Raw genomic sequence first — 18,381 nt, forward strand, 5'->3', positions numbered from 1 at the left:
AAATAAGATTCTTGATTTATTATACTATAGACATAATAAATCATAGTGATACTTAATTTAATAATGATAATAAGCGTATATGATTCTTGGGTCTTTTGGCCGATTATTAATTTATTATAATAATAATTAATTAAATCTATACGAGTTTTGAATTCGGACTATTAAATATTATTAAATTTCATACAATTTTTTTAAACGTCTCTTTCGTAAATTATAATTATTGGGCGTAATTTGCATTTTATTTATGCTTAGATTATGATAAATAGATGAGCGGAAGACGAGTAAATCTTTTTAACTTTAATAACTACTTAGTTGCAAGGGAGTGAAGAGAGAGAGAGATTTGACTAGTTGCTACTTCATGGCTTGAATTTTACAGCTCGATTGTGTCTGACAGAGTTTGGAGTGAACATCCGGTTCTTTTGCTTCCTCCAGATGTTGGGTTTGACTGTGAGACGGCGGGAGAAATGCGGTCTAAGAGGGGAAAAAAACGCCTGAAAAACTTTATTCTTTTTAGCCATAAACTAAGTAACTTACTTCTAGTATTGATATATCCTTTATGTCAACCATTAAAAGTTGTTATGGGGCAAGTTTGGATAGCGAAACATTAAAACAAATGGCCTTCAGAATGATATCGATTTTATTGGTTTACAATAAATCTTACGGTTCTTTTAATAATGTATTTAAATTGAAATATTTATGCAAATTCTTATCCATGTAAAGCAAATATTAAAATAAAAAAGAATTCGAATATTTTAATTTTGTTTTGATTTTTATTTGTATAAAGTTATGCAAATTAGAATATATTTAATCATTAATGCAAAAAAAAAAAAAACATTATTGAATTATTATGAATGGAAGATAATTATTACATAATAATTATCAAGTAATAACTGTCCTGCCGCTAATATACTACTAATATATCATTTATTTAACAAATTTTAAAAATAAATAAATGATATTTTAATATAATCAAAAATATATTTTATTCTTCCAGTTTTTATAACATATTTTATTATCTTCAGCAATGTACAGTACAGTACCTAATTAAATCAATACCATTTTAGGAGTTTGACTCATGGTCATCTGCAAGGGGGACACGTGTCGGGGGTCTTCAGTTAAAATTTGTCAGGGCGCCCGTGTTAAGAGTTCATAGTGGAACCGCCACTATATGATCAAAATTCAGTGAGGGCCGCCCATAATTCTAATGGGTGGACCTCACTTTTATTAAAAATCATTATTTGTTTATATACAGAACAAAAAATTTTCTAAATTACTTATACATATTTATGAATTAAGTTAGAATGTTTTTATATCTATTATAATTAAATATTGAAAATGAATTAAATTTTTAAAAATCTCTGATACATATCTAACTATTTTTCCTTTAAAATATAGCCATAAAATTTGAATAAATTATTGAATATTTTTATTAAAGTTTTATTGACATATAAACGATAGGTAATTTTTATAAATATTACATATAAATTTTTATACTAATTCTAAATAAGTAGGGTTTAATTCAGAATTTATTTGTTGGCCTAAGCACAGTATTTGTATCGAATTAAATATGTAACACATACATCTTAAGATAATCTTTATTCATGAGGAAAATAATCTAGATTTATTACTACAAATGAAGAATTCTTTACTTAGTTCCGTACATTTTGTCAACTTTTAAACTAACGAACCTTCAATGTCAACAAAAGTTTCCTTAAGGCAGATACTGTCAATATAGACAATCAATCCTTTTCAGGTAGAGACAGGTGTCGTTGTCGTTCAATGCTTCAATTTAATACCACCAGATGTCGTTTTGTTTATAAACGCACACAATAGCGACTTTATTTGAAAAGATATTTTCATCCCAGAAAATTTAATTTTGAACTGAATATTGTACAGTACCTCACAATAACTTCCATAATTAATTTCCCTTTCTAAAGTTTCAATTTTTGTATTATTTCATAAAACAATTTCATTATAAATATATTAAATCCATTAATTTAAATGTGTAATATGTAAATTAATTCGATTCGTTCTTATATAATTATCTTCAATATGTTTAATTTATGTTTTCCCCCTAGATGACGATATTCCAGCACGACTTCCTTCAGCCAATGAAGATCCTTCACGCAACGATTTATATATGAGACTTGGTTTATTATTGGGGGATACTGCTCAAACTACAAGAAATAGCACGTCTCCTCGACCGGGTTCGGCCAATCAGAGTAGTCATAGTCAAGAATCATTTGCGTCTGTATCATCATTGGCTAGCAGCGAAGCCAATACTTCAAATACAAGTCCGTTGTCTACGTTGACAGGTATTATTATATAAATTATTACCTATACCTGAATTATTATACAATATTTACGCTTATTTATGGTAGTATTTTCAAAATTAATTGATAAATTTATAATTGATTCTACGAGAATAATTTATATTCACATACAAGTAGACCAATTAAAGTATAAATCTGTATATAGGATGGCCAAAAGTCAGTTAACCGTTGTAATGACTATTCTGCTTTATTCAATACTTTTTTACGTATAAAAATTATTCAATACAAAAGTTACAACGGTTTGCTATGTTTTCACAATGCCTACCAGTAGTCGAACGGATAAAACCACTGAATACTGGTTGAGTCCATCACTGAATACAATTGAATACTGGATGAGTCCACCACTGAATACCATTGAATAATGACTGGTCACAGGTTTACGGCTCAACAACAGGTTGACTATGTGGTATTAGACGCGTAGGGTTCACATGTCTAACATCTAAATAGAAGCCATTTTCTCGTAGAATCCTCCCAGGAGGTACCCCCTTGGTAAATCGTCCAAGTGCTGCGTTGTATTATTCTATCAATGCAATCCAATCCTTTCACAAATTTCTAACTTGTTTGCAAAAGACGTGATTACCTGACTTTTGGGCATTTTGTATAATTCGAAAAGTAAGCCATTAAAAATTGAGACTTTCATTTTCCTGCTTGTAGTTTTTTTCTTTATTTATTTAATTATAAAAATTAATTTCTTAGAAAGTAATTGGAATCATATATCTGAAGCAAAACATAATTTTTAATTGTTTTGCTTTGTTTTGTTTAAAAGTGAAATAAATGAATTTTATAAAAAGTTTTTAAATTGATTTTTAAGATTTCATTTAATTTATTTGCTTCAAATTTTCTATTTAAATATTCAATTAAATGTGTTCTATTTGCAATTTATTTATTATAATAATGTTTATTAAAATATGTAGTTGTTGTAATTTAATATATTTATATTAAATCATATAAATATTTTAAATTAATTTGTCGAATTTTTACATAATAATTAATGATAATTAATTTTAAATTTATTAAATTAGTGTTTTTTAAAAGAATATATTAATAATTAATTATATATTATATAAATTACATGTTGTTAATTTTTTATTGCGCCAGTTGTTACTCATTATAAATAATTTAATATATCAATTAAAAGTTATTTAGAAATTCATTTCAATCGATATTATCTACTAGAAATATACTGGATAATTAAAGAATTTAATTCAATATTTTAATTATAAAAAGGCGACCAAAATTTTCATTTATTTCGCCTCCACTTACAAAAAAAAAAAACCCTGTATATACAGGGTATTCGAAAAGTCTCAATACATAGGAAAATTTAACACTTAGTTTTATAAATAGTCACATTTTTCCAACGTTCCATTAGGTGATTTATGTTATGAAACTTTCTTGATATACCGAATTCTTCAAGTACTTTCATAGATAAAAAATCGAGTGTGTTAAGACCTGGGACCGCACCATGGGACCGCTAATCCTTGAACCTTGAAAATGATGATTCAATTTTCTTACATATTGAGACTTTTGGGATACCCTATACATTGATATTTAATCGATTTTCGTAGTTTTATTTTGTAGAACAATAAAGTTTCATGTGGTCATCTTATTCTAAATTATATATTTGCTTTATATTATACTAGAGGTGCTTATACAGTTTGGTATAAGTTTTATATTGTAAACTGTACTTCCAGATTACATTATAAAACAAATAGGCCCTATACAAAATAACCTTTTTTAGTATCTAACGTATTAAAATTTAAACTGTGTACAAAGTAAAGAATATCATCATTCACAGAGAAATCTACATGAGAGCAATGTAAGAAATCTTGGCACCATTTTAAATAGTTTCTGAATTTTTTTAACTTCTAACAAATATTGTTACGTTATGGCAGAGATACTTATTTTTAAATGTCATCCTTTTACAACTGAGCTTAAGAGCATACTTTCTCTCTATCGTTTACAACAGCATAAATTCTGTTGCGACTCTCAAATTACAACTATGATTTGACAAAAAAATCCTCTAAACGAAGAAGAAAAATAACTAAATGCATAGATATACGAATAAATCTTCTTTATGTTATACTTTATTAATTAAACATATAATATTTAAAAATAAATTCTGTCTCGATAATAATTCTTTGGTTTCATAGTAAATTTGTGTTCATTCAAATTTCTAGTAAAGTGTAGCAAATTTATTATTGAAGCTAGCAACTATAAATTATGGCTGGATAGTCGTTACGTCGTGTTTGTATCGTTTCTTTGTTGAAGTATATTTAAAAAAATATATATTTTTTAGAAACTTTATTTAACAGAAAACGATATAATATTTTATGGTCACGTGTTCTGATTTATCGATTTACTATTAAATTAATTTTAGAATTTTAAAATATTATAATAAAAATTTTTACGATGCATTCGTGTTACTGATCTTATGATGCTGCTGCTGCTGCTGCTCTATAATTGTAGAGTTCTGGTAAATGTTTGTATGATATATTTATTTCTATTCCTATTTACTTCCTTTCGATATTTTTCAATTATAAAAAAAAATTTAAAAATAACAACCTCTTGGTATAGATCGTAGTTTAATCCAGGGTCCAATGATCCCAAGGAGTTAGTTTATGGAGAGATTTCAAGGAGTAAGTGAACTTGGATGGGGGATAAAAATTCCATCTTTATTTTCAATAGTCACTTATTATCAAGGGCTGATTTACGTGGGCTACAGGGATTTAATCCCTATTGACACAAGAAAATTTAAAAATTTATTTGTTCTAAACATTATTTTATTTTTATACATCAAATTTGGTGATGTCTCGAATACAAAATATGCTACCCCCCGCTACAACAATAACAATAACAAAACATATAAAAAGGAGGAACAATTATTCAAATATTTTTAATTTATGAATAAAATCCCGTTTGGGTTCTGGCTTGCCACTGCTTACTATTGATAATTAATCCCTTTATTATTATTATTATTATTATTATTATTATGCACATAAATTATTATATGACAAATTTGTTTTTATATTTTGATAGCATTTAATAAAATAAATTTTTCTTTGTAAGTCAATGCATTTTATTTTCTACATTTAAAAATATTATTCTGAGAAGGGATCCATAGTCTTCAACAGACTGCCAAAGGAATCATGACAGGAAAAGTTAAGAAACCCTGAACTAGATAAGACTTTAGAAAAATTTAAAATATTTTTTTTTTCCCTGTTTTCATTTGTTGCTACTTCGAAATTTCGACATAAAACGATAAGATAAAAACCTGTCAACCATTTTAAATTATTCAAATTTTATTCAACAACGTCTAATAATATCAATTAATAATAATTTAATAAAGTTTTTACGAAAACTTATTTCTTAGAAGAGGAGGAAAAAAAATATATATATTCGACTTACTAAAAATAAACGTTAACTAGAACTTAACAAAAGGTTATTTTTGTTTTATTTGATCCATGCTGTAGTTTACCATTGTTATATTTTGACATGGAATATAATTTTGTAAAGAAACAGAAATGTGAAATTGTTCAAATGACCAGAAAAAAAAAAAAAGGGAAGTTATCTCCCCCGTCAAGTTCTACTCAATTGTGATGTCAAACGGTAGAACGGATGAGCACTTACTAAATTTGACTTCAGTAAGCCTTGGGCTAGACTTTTCCGTATCAAATCTCATCTTGAATAAAGTACAATATTGTTTTCTTGAAAAAGTGACATAAATGTATTTTTTATAGACAGATATTGCTTCAGGCCTTGCTGTTTCTGCTTATAAGATTGCAAAATGCTTAAGAATAAATTGCATATCCTAATCTTCTCAGATAAGAATTGTGATAAATTCTAGAAAAAAAAAGTATATTTATTATACTATATTTAGGGTATTTAATAAAGATTTTAGTGGTTTTTTTAACACCTTAATACCATATAATATAAGATTATTTAAGTGGAAAAAATATATTAAAATTTTAACTTTTCTGAGTCGTAAAATTATAAATAATTTTTTACTTATAAAATGTATATTTATGTTCAAAATAACATCGCATTATATAAATTTCTTGGTTTCTTTTTAATGTGATTAAAAGCTTTCGTGGGGGAAAAAAATAAATTGAATTTTGAATAAATTATAAAACATTTTTGAAATATTTTCTTTTAATTTTTTTGATTAAAACTTAATAAAATAAATTAGTAAGAAGTTTATTAAAAATTTCTTAAATAAATTATTCGAGAGGAGGGAAAAAGAAAATTTATTTTAGTTAGAGAAGTTATTAAACTTTATTTTATTTTATTTTTTTTTATTAAGAAAAACAGAAGCGGTAAAAATTGGATTTATAAAGTTTCATAAATCGAAAAGTTTCATTTTATTTTGACAAAAAGTCAAAATAACTTGAATATAACAAAATTAAAAAAAAAATGTAAATTTTCATTTTATATATTTGAAAAGAATTATAAAAGTTCCTCTTGTATAAAATCTAGAAGAATATAACTTTCATTCTTTTTAAAGAATACCTTTCAATTTCTTAAAGGATCTTTGAGAAAATTGGTATTGTTATTCTGTCAAGCCTTGATTTAGCCTCCGGAAGTTGGCACTAAATCGAGTGTGACTCTAAATTGAAGAAACTAAAACAATAATAATTAAATATAATAATAATTCTACGCGAATTAGTTTGAGAGAGTGAAAGTCAGTATCGTTTATAACGTACACACGAATATAATTATTCAGACACTAAAGGGTTCTCTGTATAATAATTATGGGTTAGATCTATTGACAAATAATCATTGGTGCTTTACGAGAAGGTTTTTCACTCATTTGATTATTCTATATGCATAACATATTTACTTATATTCGGGGTGATTTTAAAGAGGGTAGTTAACGTCACGTGATGCGTACCTTTATATTGTTTTCCTTGTATTTAAAATAGCAAAACTGATTGTTTTTTTTTTATATTGAAGAGGTGCTGTAGCACCTTGCACGCTCCTTCGAGTGAGAGCGTGCAAGGTTCCTATTACACAATATGGAAAAATGATTATTTTGGAAGGTTATACTTTTGTCAAACATATTTCTATTGTTTGTGTTGAAAGTTTTTTTTGTTTTTTAAGTAGATTATAATCTTCTAAGTCAATATAAATTCAGCCTAGTTATAGTAGAGGTGTTTCGAAAGTTATTTGAAGCCTTTTATCCGTTAAAGAAACGTGTCGTCCCTATTGTTCAATATAAAGGAGCAGAGTAAAAAAGAAATACATGAGGTCTGGTTTGCAGCTTCCCTGTGGTCGCCTCTTTAAGAAACTGTGCGTGGAGACAAAATTGTTCAGCACTCATTGTACCTGCCGTGTTTAATAAAATTTACATTTGGCTCCATCTGTTGGAGTTATTAATACTAACGAAAATGATTTAAATGCATTTATTAAATTACAATTAACTTTAATTATATACTTAAATATATATAATTTTTAATTTTTATAATTTAACAACCTTTTAGACGTTGGGATTTTATTAAATTATGAGCTCAATTTATAGAATTTGTTTACAATTAAAATTAAATGTATATATATGTATATAGCGCTGTTATATTGTAAATAAATATATATAAAATAAAACGAATTTTTCTATTCGAAAAGATTTTGATTAGTTTAAGAAAGGAAAAGAAAAGCATCCAGACCAAAACCAATTTTATTGATAGGATATGACATTCTGTAGGAAAGTAAAAAAGATTAAAGAAAATTAGGAAAACGTAATTTTATATTTACGACAAATACCGAAATTATATATACAGAATACACGTATATATATATATAATTTTTTTTTTACTTGTGTTAGATTAAATTATTTATGAAATTTTCGGAAGTAAATTTACATAAAAAGCAACAGAATGTCTATAAAAATTTCTTCTGAAATAAATTTTATATACTTTAATAATTAATTTATAAAATTTGATTGATTTTTTTTAAAGCAAGCTCACGTTACACCAAGGTGAAGTTTGGGCAAGAAAAGAATGTCTGAAAATTATTTCTGAAATATAAAAATTGTATAAAACTTAAATTTATATATATAAAGTTTTAATTCCAATTAATTCGTTCACTTTTATATAATATTTTTCCTGTTCCACACGTTCTTATTTATTTATTTTTGTTTTATACATTAAAAAATATTGGTAAATGGTAAATTGCTTAATTAAAAAAATATATTGTGGAATATAAATTAATAAAATTTAAATATTTAATGTATAGGAGAATATCTTATTTCTAGTTTTAAAGTGACATAAGTTTGCATTTTTTTTTCTCAAAATGATTGAAATGTGGTAAATTGTTCAACATAAAAAATAGTCTGAAAGAAAGCTCTACAAGCTTAAACCATAGAATTTTATTTCAAAAAATGTTAAAAATTTTAAATTATTTTATATTTTGAAGAGATTTCCTTCCCGTTTTTCTTAAATATTTAATAATTTTATACATTTTTAAGCCCTAACAAATTGCTCATTTTCAGCTCATTCACTTTCATAACGTGGAATTATGACAATAAAAAGAAACGGCGATTTGAAATGGGAAAAAAATATCTACCTTTTTTATTGAATGGTGGAAGAAGATCGGTTAGAGCAGGTGTTTAAAATGACTTCGTCTTTTTATATGTGCTTCACATTGTCGCGTTTAGGATATTCCAGTTCCTTTCAAGTAGCAGGAAGCATCTCATAATTTTCGAAATGCTGCTTACGATAGGTTCACAGAAATCTATTTAGGAGTTTTCCTTTGTAAAGATGGCCTTCATAAACTGCAAAGATCGAAATTTATTGAAGCTGAAATTTGAAGACGAAACCTTTAGCCTTTAAACCTATTCAATAGTTGTCATATCACACAGTCAATAATTCTGGTATCAGGTAAAAAAAAAGGTAAAGGATAGTTCCTTATATTGAAACCGCAATGTGGAATATTTTCCAGAAAATATGACATAAATCTGAAGAAAATAAAATGTAATATTCATCGTTTTGTGTAGATGCGAAAATGAAAAATGGGTTTGCAAAATATCTCCAGAATTTTTCTTACTTCTGCCTATTGCTTGCTGTGTTTATTGCAGAAATCTTATTATTTTTTTAATAGTTATATGCCAGAATTTCGTATAAAATTTCTATAATTCAGAGTATTTTAAAAATTAGTCTCTCTTTACCACTTTAATATGGGTTTTAATACACGTAATATTAAAGAATTCCACTGTTTATGGGCTGACCTTTATCGATATTCGTAAATGAAACTGGCCCATTTTGGAGATGTGTTTTATGTGGCAGATTATTGTAATAGCCTGCAGGGGTTCGTTGATTAGGAAAGTGGTATACATTACATGCTTCAAATATCTTACGGTAAATATAAATCAGAATCCTTTTCTAGGTTCGATTTCCATATTTTTAGTAGTGTTCCTCGCCCTTCTCTTTGTATGGCATCACTTAATAATACTACTTCCATGTTGTGAAAAGATTAATGAAGCAAACTATATATATTAAAATTCACATGAAACAATTTTCTTGGTTACTTTTAAGTGTTGCAAATGTATATTGAGGGTTAGATTTATAGTATAATACATAATTTCTTAAAGGAAATACATTAAATAATATTCTTTTCTGTTATCAGAAATCGTATCAATGTCTAAAGCATCCATTTTAAAAAATTTATCACAAAATGCTTCAATGTCGTGAAGCATTTTTTGAGTTGAATCGGGAAGCAAAGGGTTTATAATGAAATGATTGAATTATGTAAAATTGTATCGTATTGTGAAAATAACATGGTATTTCAGCGGAAACGTGCGTTAGTTTCCACGCAGTCAAACATCATTGGATCATTTGTCATTGTCATAATTTTACGCTTTCACAATTTATCCTATTATATAACTTACCATTAATAAGCCAGAGAATTTACCAATTAACTTAGTTGAAATAGCGTCTAATCACGTAGAATTTTTAAAAGCCAAGAGCATTAAGAATCCCATTTTTATGGTGAAATTAATGTAAAGTATAAGAAATATTTTCATTCTCATCATTAAACTCGAAAGAAAAAAAGATTGATCCACAACTAATGCCTTTAATCACTTTTTTATATTTTTTGTTATAATTATTTTTTCTTAACCTACTTAAAAGATCAACGATCTTCAAGAAAATCTGGATCTAATCAGATTTGTCCCAAACTCTGCTGGTGGCCCGATGAAAATAATATTGCATAACCTTCCTTCCGACTTGATTTATAATAGGCGACTAATAGATAAAAATCTTAAAAGTTAATTGCAATTTATAATCATAGACGTTGAATAAACTTCTATCTTATTTATGTTTTTTTTTTAAATTCAGAAAATAAAATAAAACTTATTTTTTGAAAGATCTTTTCATTAATCTGATAGTATTTATATTAATACAATAATAAGTGAATATTGTAGTATATTATAACTCTGACAATCGATGTCATAATGTTATTGAAACATTACTTTATGCGGTTTATTTATATTTTGGTACTAAAATCTACAGGTTCTTCAGATGTTGAGCCACTGGCACCACTCAGTGGTCTTCGCTGCGCCAACAGAGAACATAGTTCTGATAGTGTTGCATCTCTCATGAGCACGAGCACTAGTACAGGTCACAGTTCATCAGCCAGTCCTATTGCATCCACATTTCATAGAAATCTCCCTACAAGTAAGTATTTATTCCTTTCCTCAATTTTGAAGGATCCAGAAAATTATATTGAATTTCATTTCAGGAACTAGTGATACATTCCTTCAGTTTGCCAAAAGAGGTACAGCATTCAGACGTTCTAACAGAAGTACGGGTACAATTGGTTTGGATGCTACAGGTAATTAATATAGTTTAATCCTATTTAAGTTTACGAAATAAACGGTGTTAATCGAATTTTCGGCTATCCTTTACAAAATTAAATATTAAAAGTTATGTTCTTGGAGTAATTCAATTAATTTTAAAATAATTTGAAAAATTAAGGTTTAATAATTCACATATTTTAATTAATTATAGTAGAAATTTATATAATTGTATAAAAAATATATTTAAATATATATATAAGTAATTATTTAAAATTAAATTAAGAATATATTAAATATTTAATTTTTCATTATAATTAATAGCAAATTATATAAAAGATAATTAGATTATTATTATTTATTTATTTAGATATAATAATTATAAGAATCTCTAATTTGAATGTTTATTTAAATATATTTTAATTATTTAAAAATGTAAGAAATATTTAGCAGTTAAAACTCTTATTCTTTCAGATAAATCGTGTTAATTTTAATTATTAACTCTTTTTTTTTCCAATTATGTCATTTCAATTGAAGTGACTTAGATAATTTATTGAAAAACTGTTGTAAATGTCTGTTAGTTTGTCTATCTGTTTATCTATATATAAATACCCTTCGCTGAAACATATTTTTATCGAGTGAAATGTGAGAGGTAGTGATGGAGAAGTGCTGAAACATTGGCTCGATAAGGATGGTACTTAAGGATGATTCTTATGCTTGTTGCTCAGAATTAACAGGGTCACATCTAGTAATAGCATCTAAACATTTGAAATTTTTAGGGAAGATGTTATAGAAGTTAAAGTGATTATAGACAATAGAATTTTCTTATTTGCTAAAGGATACACAAAGCATTTAAAAAATAAAAATCTCTAAATAAATCGTGGCTAAATCTTTTGATATAAATATATTATATATATATATATATATATATTATTTATTATTATTTTAAGTAATTCTTCATATTCTAATGCATTGAAAGATATATATAAAGTATGCAAATTAAACTTCAATTAGTTTATTTATCATGTAAATCCCAAAGGAAGTACCACAAACTTAAAAGCGTTTTTACACGAATTTTAATGTTATAAGTTTATTTAAAAGAAATTTTAAAATGTTCTATTCAATTATATATATTTACAAGAATATTTTAAATTTTCATAATGTTTCCATTATATTTGAATATTGACTTTTCGACACACGAGACTTTATCGTCACACAACGAATAGAAATGCTTTATTTTTCTATATAAAAGCTACTAGACGGCATTTACTTTTTTTTTTGTTACCAAATAAATGAATTAAATATATTTTAAATGAACGTAATTAAATAAGAGACATTTTAATTTAAAACAAGCGAAGGAAGCGTTTTTTTCCTTTGTTTTCCTCCATTGAAAATTATGTTCTCATCAGTATAATATAAAAACAATAAAAGAATTAAGGAGAGAAGAATATTAATGGCATATATTTTTGTGATTTATAGTTCGTAATCACAACTATAGAACAACGTCTCATACGGATTTGAAATGCTTATATTTTGAAGTGCCCCATAACGAACAAGAACCATTATTTCTTGGAAGACAATGGCTCTTCAAGGAAATCGAACAGGTGAATTTTAAATGAAATGATAAAACAATAACTCCATGTTGTTTGTTTTTTTTTAAATAAAACACTTTTTAATATTTTTTAATGAATAATTTTACTATTTTTATTTGTAATTTAAGAAGCTTTTAAGAGATAATATCATAGATTTTTGTTTTGCTTTCTCTGACAGTCTAATTGATGTTACATAAGTCGGTTAAAATTCAATATTCTTGTAAAATTTCGGAAGATCTTACAATTTTCATTCAATATAAATAAAATTTAATGATTTATTTTAATAAATTAATTGAATATTCTTTCATATTGTTTATAAATAAAACAATGTATTGTAGTATTGTATAATTACAGCTTAAATTATATTAGAAAAATATATGACTTATTGTTTGCTTTCTTATGACAATATTTATTACAAAATATTTATTAAAAACTTTGTAATAATTAATTTTATTTTACTTTTATACAATTAAGATACTTTTATAATAAACACGAATAAAATTCATACCAATTTCTGCAAATTAACGAGCGAATACACAGTCGAACCTGTGAACAGCGACCACTAATAGGAACATAACCTGTAAAAAACGGCCATTTTTTATTTTGTACACATTTAAAAAGAGAAAATTTCTGAAAAATGCCGGCCGTTTTCAGGTGTCCGTTATTGCAGGTTCGACTGTAATAAAAATTGACTCTTCTATTGTGAATGTGAGAGTAAATAGGCCTATATTTTATAATTTAATCTTAATTTTGTTTGTTTTTTTGTTTAGAAATTAACCTCAACCGATTCCGAATCAAACAGAGGTGTTATAATAGAAGGTGGACCGGGTAGTGGCAAATCAGCTACAATTTTACAATTAGTAGATCACAGTTCTTTCGGTAGGAAGAAAACTGATGCTGTTTATGAAGGTAAATTGACCTGATGTATCTTCACTTCGTAAGCTAATTAACTGAAAGTCCTAATGATTGCTTTTCATTTAATGAGGAAAAATATTTAAAATTATTTATTTTTCTTTTGAAGTAATTTACATTTATTCTCACAGACATTAACTCCATTACGTCGGCCGATTCGTATTCTACTGGGTGTTCTTTGTATCAATCTGTTATCAGTCTTAATCAAGAAGCAGCGAGATCTTTGGGTAGTCGTCTTGTTGCTTATCATTTTTGTCAAGCAGATAATAATGTTACGTGTTTAGTCCCGGAGTTTGTACACAACATGGCTTCTCAGTTATGTCAAGCACCTCAACTAGCCGCTTACAGGGAATTGGTGGTACGAGAACCAAGGTTAGTTTACTTAATACACCCTTTTAAATGTCCCTTTATACGTTATACTACAATACATTTTCGTTACATCTGCACGAGAATTAATATTTCATATTCTTAGGTACCAAGAATTGCTGAACATGAGGTCATGCGTATCAGATTCTTCTACGGCATTCGTTAAAGGCATTTTAGAACCGTTACAAAGTTTACGAATGTTTAACAAAATACCAAATACACCCTGCTTGATGGTAGTAGATGCATTGAATGAAGCTGAATTTCATCGACCTGATTATGGAGATACAATTGCTTCATTTATAGCAAAGCATATCCATAAATTTCCTTCTTGGTTAAAAGTGAGTATATTAAAATTTATAATAATAATTTATAATGATAGATTTTTCTTCAAAGAACGTTTTCTGGCTGGATGGCCGAAGCGGATTAAGGATTAATTCCCTTGCTATCTGGTTGCACCCTTTATAAACCTGGCTAAACCCACAATGGGCCTGAAAAAAAGGCCCTGGCCTAAGGGTTGAAAAGTGTTAAACGAGACAGAAAAATTTTTATTTATTTTTTAAAATCAAAACTACGTTAAGTATTGGCTTATTGAAGAGCAGGGGTTCTGGAAATGGGGAAGCCTGGCCCACCCTTTTTTTTTTTGGATAAACATCTAAGAAGCTTAAGTAAATATATAACTTACTTACGTTTGCATTTCTAATTTATAAGTTTTCTATACGGGGAAAAATACAGGGTTAGGAAAAATTTATATTAAATTTATCTATTTAATAATCTTCAGTAGGTCCTCCACTAAAAATTTCTTTCGTAGTAAATTAATTCTTAAGTGATGTAACAGTGAAACCACTGAAGGGACCAGTTCAAAGTGTTCATCTTATACAGATGGTCACATTAGCAGGTTTCACTGTATATGGAATCTCGAGAAATTTTTATTTCGTTAATCTTAACGGCACCATTATTAACTCTGTTTCTTTTTCTTTGAGAAAAAAAAGAAACAAAAATATTTTTTCTATATTTTTTTGTTTAACTTTCTCTCTTGGAACTTACTTGGAAAGAAAATTAATCTGTCAGGACAACTACAAACTTGAGTGTACTTTTGAAATCAATTGATGAAACAGTATTATTTAAAGATCACACGATAATAGTTTAGCAGCTAATTAATAAAGTATTACAAAATATATGAAGCTAGTTGTATATTTATTTATATTCAGAATTAAATAAACTAGATAAAATTCTTCACATGCGGAGTTTGCGAAGTCTTACGATACAGAATTTTTATGTACAAATGTACAAAATTGAATACATAAGCCTATAACTCTTTGACTTAAATATATTTGCAATTTTTTCACTATTAATCTCATCGGTTTACAATTTTTTCCTCTCTTAAATGCAGGACCTTTCATCGTACAAAACGTGAAAAATTCGATATATTACACCATTAAAATTCTAAATTTTCTATGAATTTTTAAAATGGTAGAAAATTCGTTAATAAAATATTCGGTAAAAATATTTAAAGGGAGAAAAACCTTTTTCTTTCCTTTAAATATTTACGTAAGTAAAAATTTGTAGGACTATGAATATAATAAAGATGTGTGTAAACTACAGGTGCATTCCTTTTTCAGAAATTATGCATGATTTTATGTTAATTTGACGTCATTTACACATTTTATTTTTTTGTAATAAAGTATAAAAATGATGTCAAATTGACGTAAACTCAGGAATTTTTCGGGGTACAGCACGTGGTCGCTCCATTGTGGCTCTGGCCGTACCCATAATGGGCTTGCTGAAAAGGCCCTCTTAGGGCTGAAAGAGTCTAAAATAATATAAACCCACGATTTTCTTTATTAAATTGGGTCTTATATCTTTATATTTTCAGGTAGTAATAACCATTCGAACATCCTTTATGGAAATTGTCAAATCATTAAAGTTTCATCGAATTAGTTTAGATAGAATGTCTGGTAACGAAAATCTTCAGAAAGATATATCAAGTTACATTATATATCGTATAAATAATAGCTCGACTATAAGAGCGAACATAACTATAAATAATAATAAGTTAGAAGGCACATCTCATAACAGGTAAATTAGAATAATAATTTAAAATATTTCTATATTTTGTTTTACAAATTTATTTAAATTATACTTTATTTTTCCTTTAGATTTGCCAATCATCTTGCATCTCTTAGTAAAGGTTGTATATTATACGTCAAACTTACCTTAGATCTCATTGAAAAAGGACATTTGGTTGTAAAGAGTAGTAGTTATAGAGTATTACCTGTTAGTCTCAGTGAAGTTTATCTACTAAGTTTTAATCTTAAATTCACTACAATTAAATCATTCGAAAGGGTAAGCTTAATCATAAATATACAGGGTGGCCCAAGAGTCAGCTAATGATTTCAAAAATTATATTTGTGACCGATTCCATTTTATACTGCCCACCAATGGCCAAATTTATAAAAAACAGTGAACTGTGGTAGTTGGTCGAGGTCTTGCACCTGACTAACGAGCTGGTTGCGTGGAGTTATGGGTTTTTTCACGTGTCTAATACTTTCCTATAGACATTCTTCCTGGCAGATTGCCCATGTGTTGCTCATTAACAAACTAACCATTTTATACTCTTCAAATTATACACACAACATGGATTTCCATATTATATAAAGTATGTATAATTAACAGTGTCGAATCTTCAGAACCAAATGCCTCAAAAATGTAGAAGATTCAATATTATTTAATACACCTTTTTAGCAATTTCTGTATGAATTTCCTACAGGAAAAAAAACCCACACCCAAACTAAAGGTTAACTGGCTTTTGGGACACCCTATATTTAATTTAATATATAGATATATAAATATTTAATGTAATATATGTAAAATTTAATACTGGTTTACTCCACGATCATTTCAGGTATCTTCAATTTTACAAGTGTGCCTAGCTACACTTTCACCACTCACTCTAACTGATATTTATCATAGTGTTAATGCCAATTGCATCAAACAACCGGTTAGCTGGAACGAATTCTTGCAAAGAGTCGACGTTTTGATGTCATCGAAATTATTAGTGGCCAGGCAAGATAAAACTGTCATGTTAGCTCATCCTTCTCTCAGGGAATGGTTAGTAAGAAGAGAAGAAAATGAAAGTGCCAAATTTTTATGTGATGTTAGGTAAGATTTAATTAGGACTTGAACAACTTTTAATTAGTAGGCGGTAATGGCCTGCATTGATTCCTATCAGTCTTGATATCGTAGAATGAATGCCATCGATCAATATTAACTGCTTGATGGAAAAATTTCGGTTAGGCAAATAGTAATAAAAATAACTGATTTATCTTGATTGCATTTTTAAAAAAAGAAAAAAAAAAGTTAATTGATAAACTTTCCACTGATTTCCAAGTGATTAAAATATTCTTTCAAGCATATTTTCATTAATCCAAAAACACAATTAAATTACTTTTAAACTTACTTGCAGAATTCTCTTTAATAAATAATAAATTAAATGTTTGTTTGAAGTATATTTTACTTTTTAAATGTTAAATCATCATCATCATCATCATCATCAAGCCAACTTTATACTTGCAACTGTAATCTTTTAACACTGTTTAAACCATCCATAATTGAAAGGGAGCCTCTTAAATCTTCAATTAAAGGCCTCAAGGAGATGATATCCTGTCAGTAATTTACTATTCAACTAAAGATCAAATATAAAGTGAGCTTCAATAACAATGGCATACCAACCCTTTCGATGAAGTTTAAAATACTGTAGAGATTTAAATAATTATTTTATAATATATAAAATATGTTTTTTTTTTTTTTTTAAATATATTAAGTCCAATATATTTAAGCTAAAATATTAAAAAATCATAACAAATTTTTTGTCGATATCGATTTAATGGGCTAAAATAGGCTCAATTTAGGGTTCAAACAAGGTCATTTGATCTAAGTTCTAGACATGGGGAAGTCCGAAAATTAGTTTTAAAAATATATACGTATATATATATAAAAATTGATTGGAAAGGTTCATTTGTGTGTGGCATAGGGACCATCGCACCTTTCCAGAGCCTAGGGCAAACATTTGTCATCTGAGATTTATTAAATCGTTTGTGCTCTTACTGCTGTCAGATGCTATTCTGATAATATATAAAATTAAAAACAAGAATTCAAACGATCCATGTGTAAAACTGTGCATATTAATTCTTTATTGCTTCTTCATTAAATTCGTAATTAAATTTTAACGAGTGTTATCAATTATTTCTTCAGTTCTGCTTATCTCCTGTATCCTTCTTGTATGAATCCTACATGTATTAGTAAAAGGAAAACCGCATTCACAGTATTGATTTCTTGAATACTTAATTTTAATTTGTCTTTTAATGTTATTTTAAAGTACTTTAGATAAATTCAATTA

General features: G+C 27.1%; 1 protein-coding gene across 4 annotated transcripts in view; it reads left to right on the forward strand.

Moving 5' to 3' along the window:
• Positions 1-18,381, forward strand: part of LOC136980833 (protein TANC2-like) — a 120,014-nt gene that overhangs the window by 82,621 nt on the left and 19,012 nt on the right. For all 4 annotated transcript variants that reach the window (XM_067277036.1, XM_067277038.1, XM_067277039.1 and 1 more), the window contains 10 exons: positions 2,079-2,315; positions 10,832-10,996; positions 11,061-11,153; positions 12,595-12,719; positions 13,478-13,616; positions 13,751-13,991; positions 14,092-14,323; positions 15,859-16,061; positions 16,142-16,328; positions 16,888-17,144. In XM_067277036.1, the coding sequence (XP_067133137.1) occupies positions 2,079-2,315; positions 10,832-10,996; positions 11,061-11,153; positions 12,595-12,719; positions 13,478-13,616; positions 13,751-13,991; positions 14,092-14,323; positions 15,859-16,061; positions 16,142-16,328; positions 16,888-17,144 (1,879 nt within the window). The remainder of the gene's footprint in view (positions 1-2,078; positions 2,316-10,831; positions 10,997-11,060; positions 11,154-12,594; positions 12,720-13,477; positions 13,617-13,750; positions 13,992-14,091; positions 14,324-15,858; positions 16,062-16,141; positions 16,329-16,887; positions 17,145-18,381) is intronic.

The sequence above is a fragment of the Centruroides vittatus genome, unplaced genomic scaffold (genome assembly GCF_030686945.1).
Source record: "Centruroides vittatus isolate TY-2023 unplaced genomic scaffold, ASM3068694v2 contig_726, whole genome shotgun sequence".
Taxonomy (NCBI): Eukaryota; Metazoa; Arthropoda; class Arachnida; order Scorpiones; family Buthidae; genus Centruroides; species Centruroides vittatus.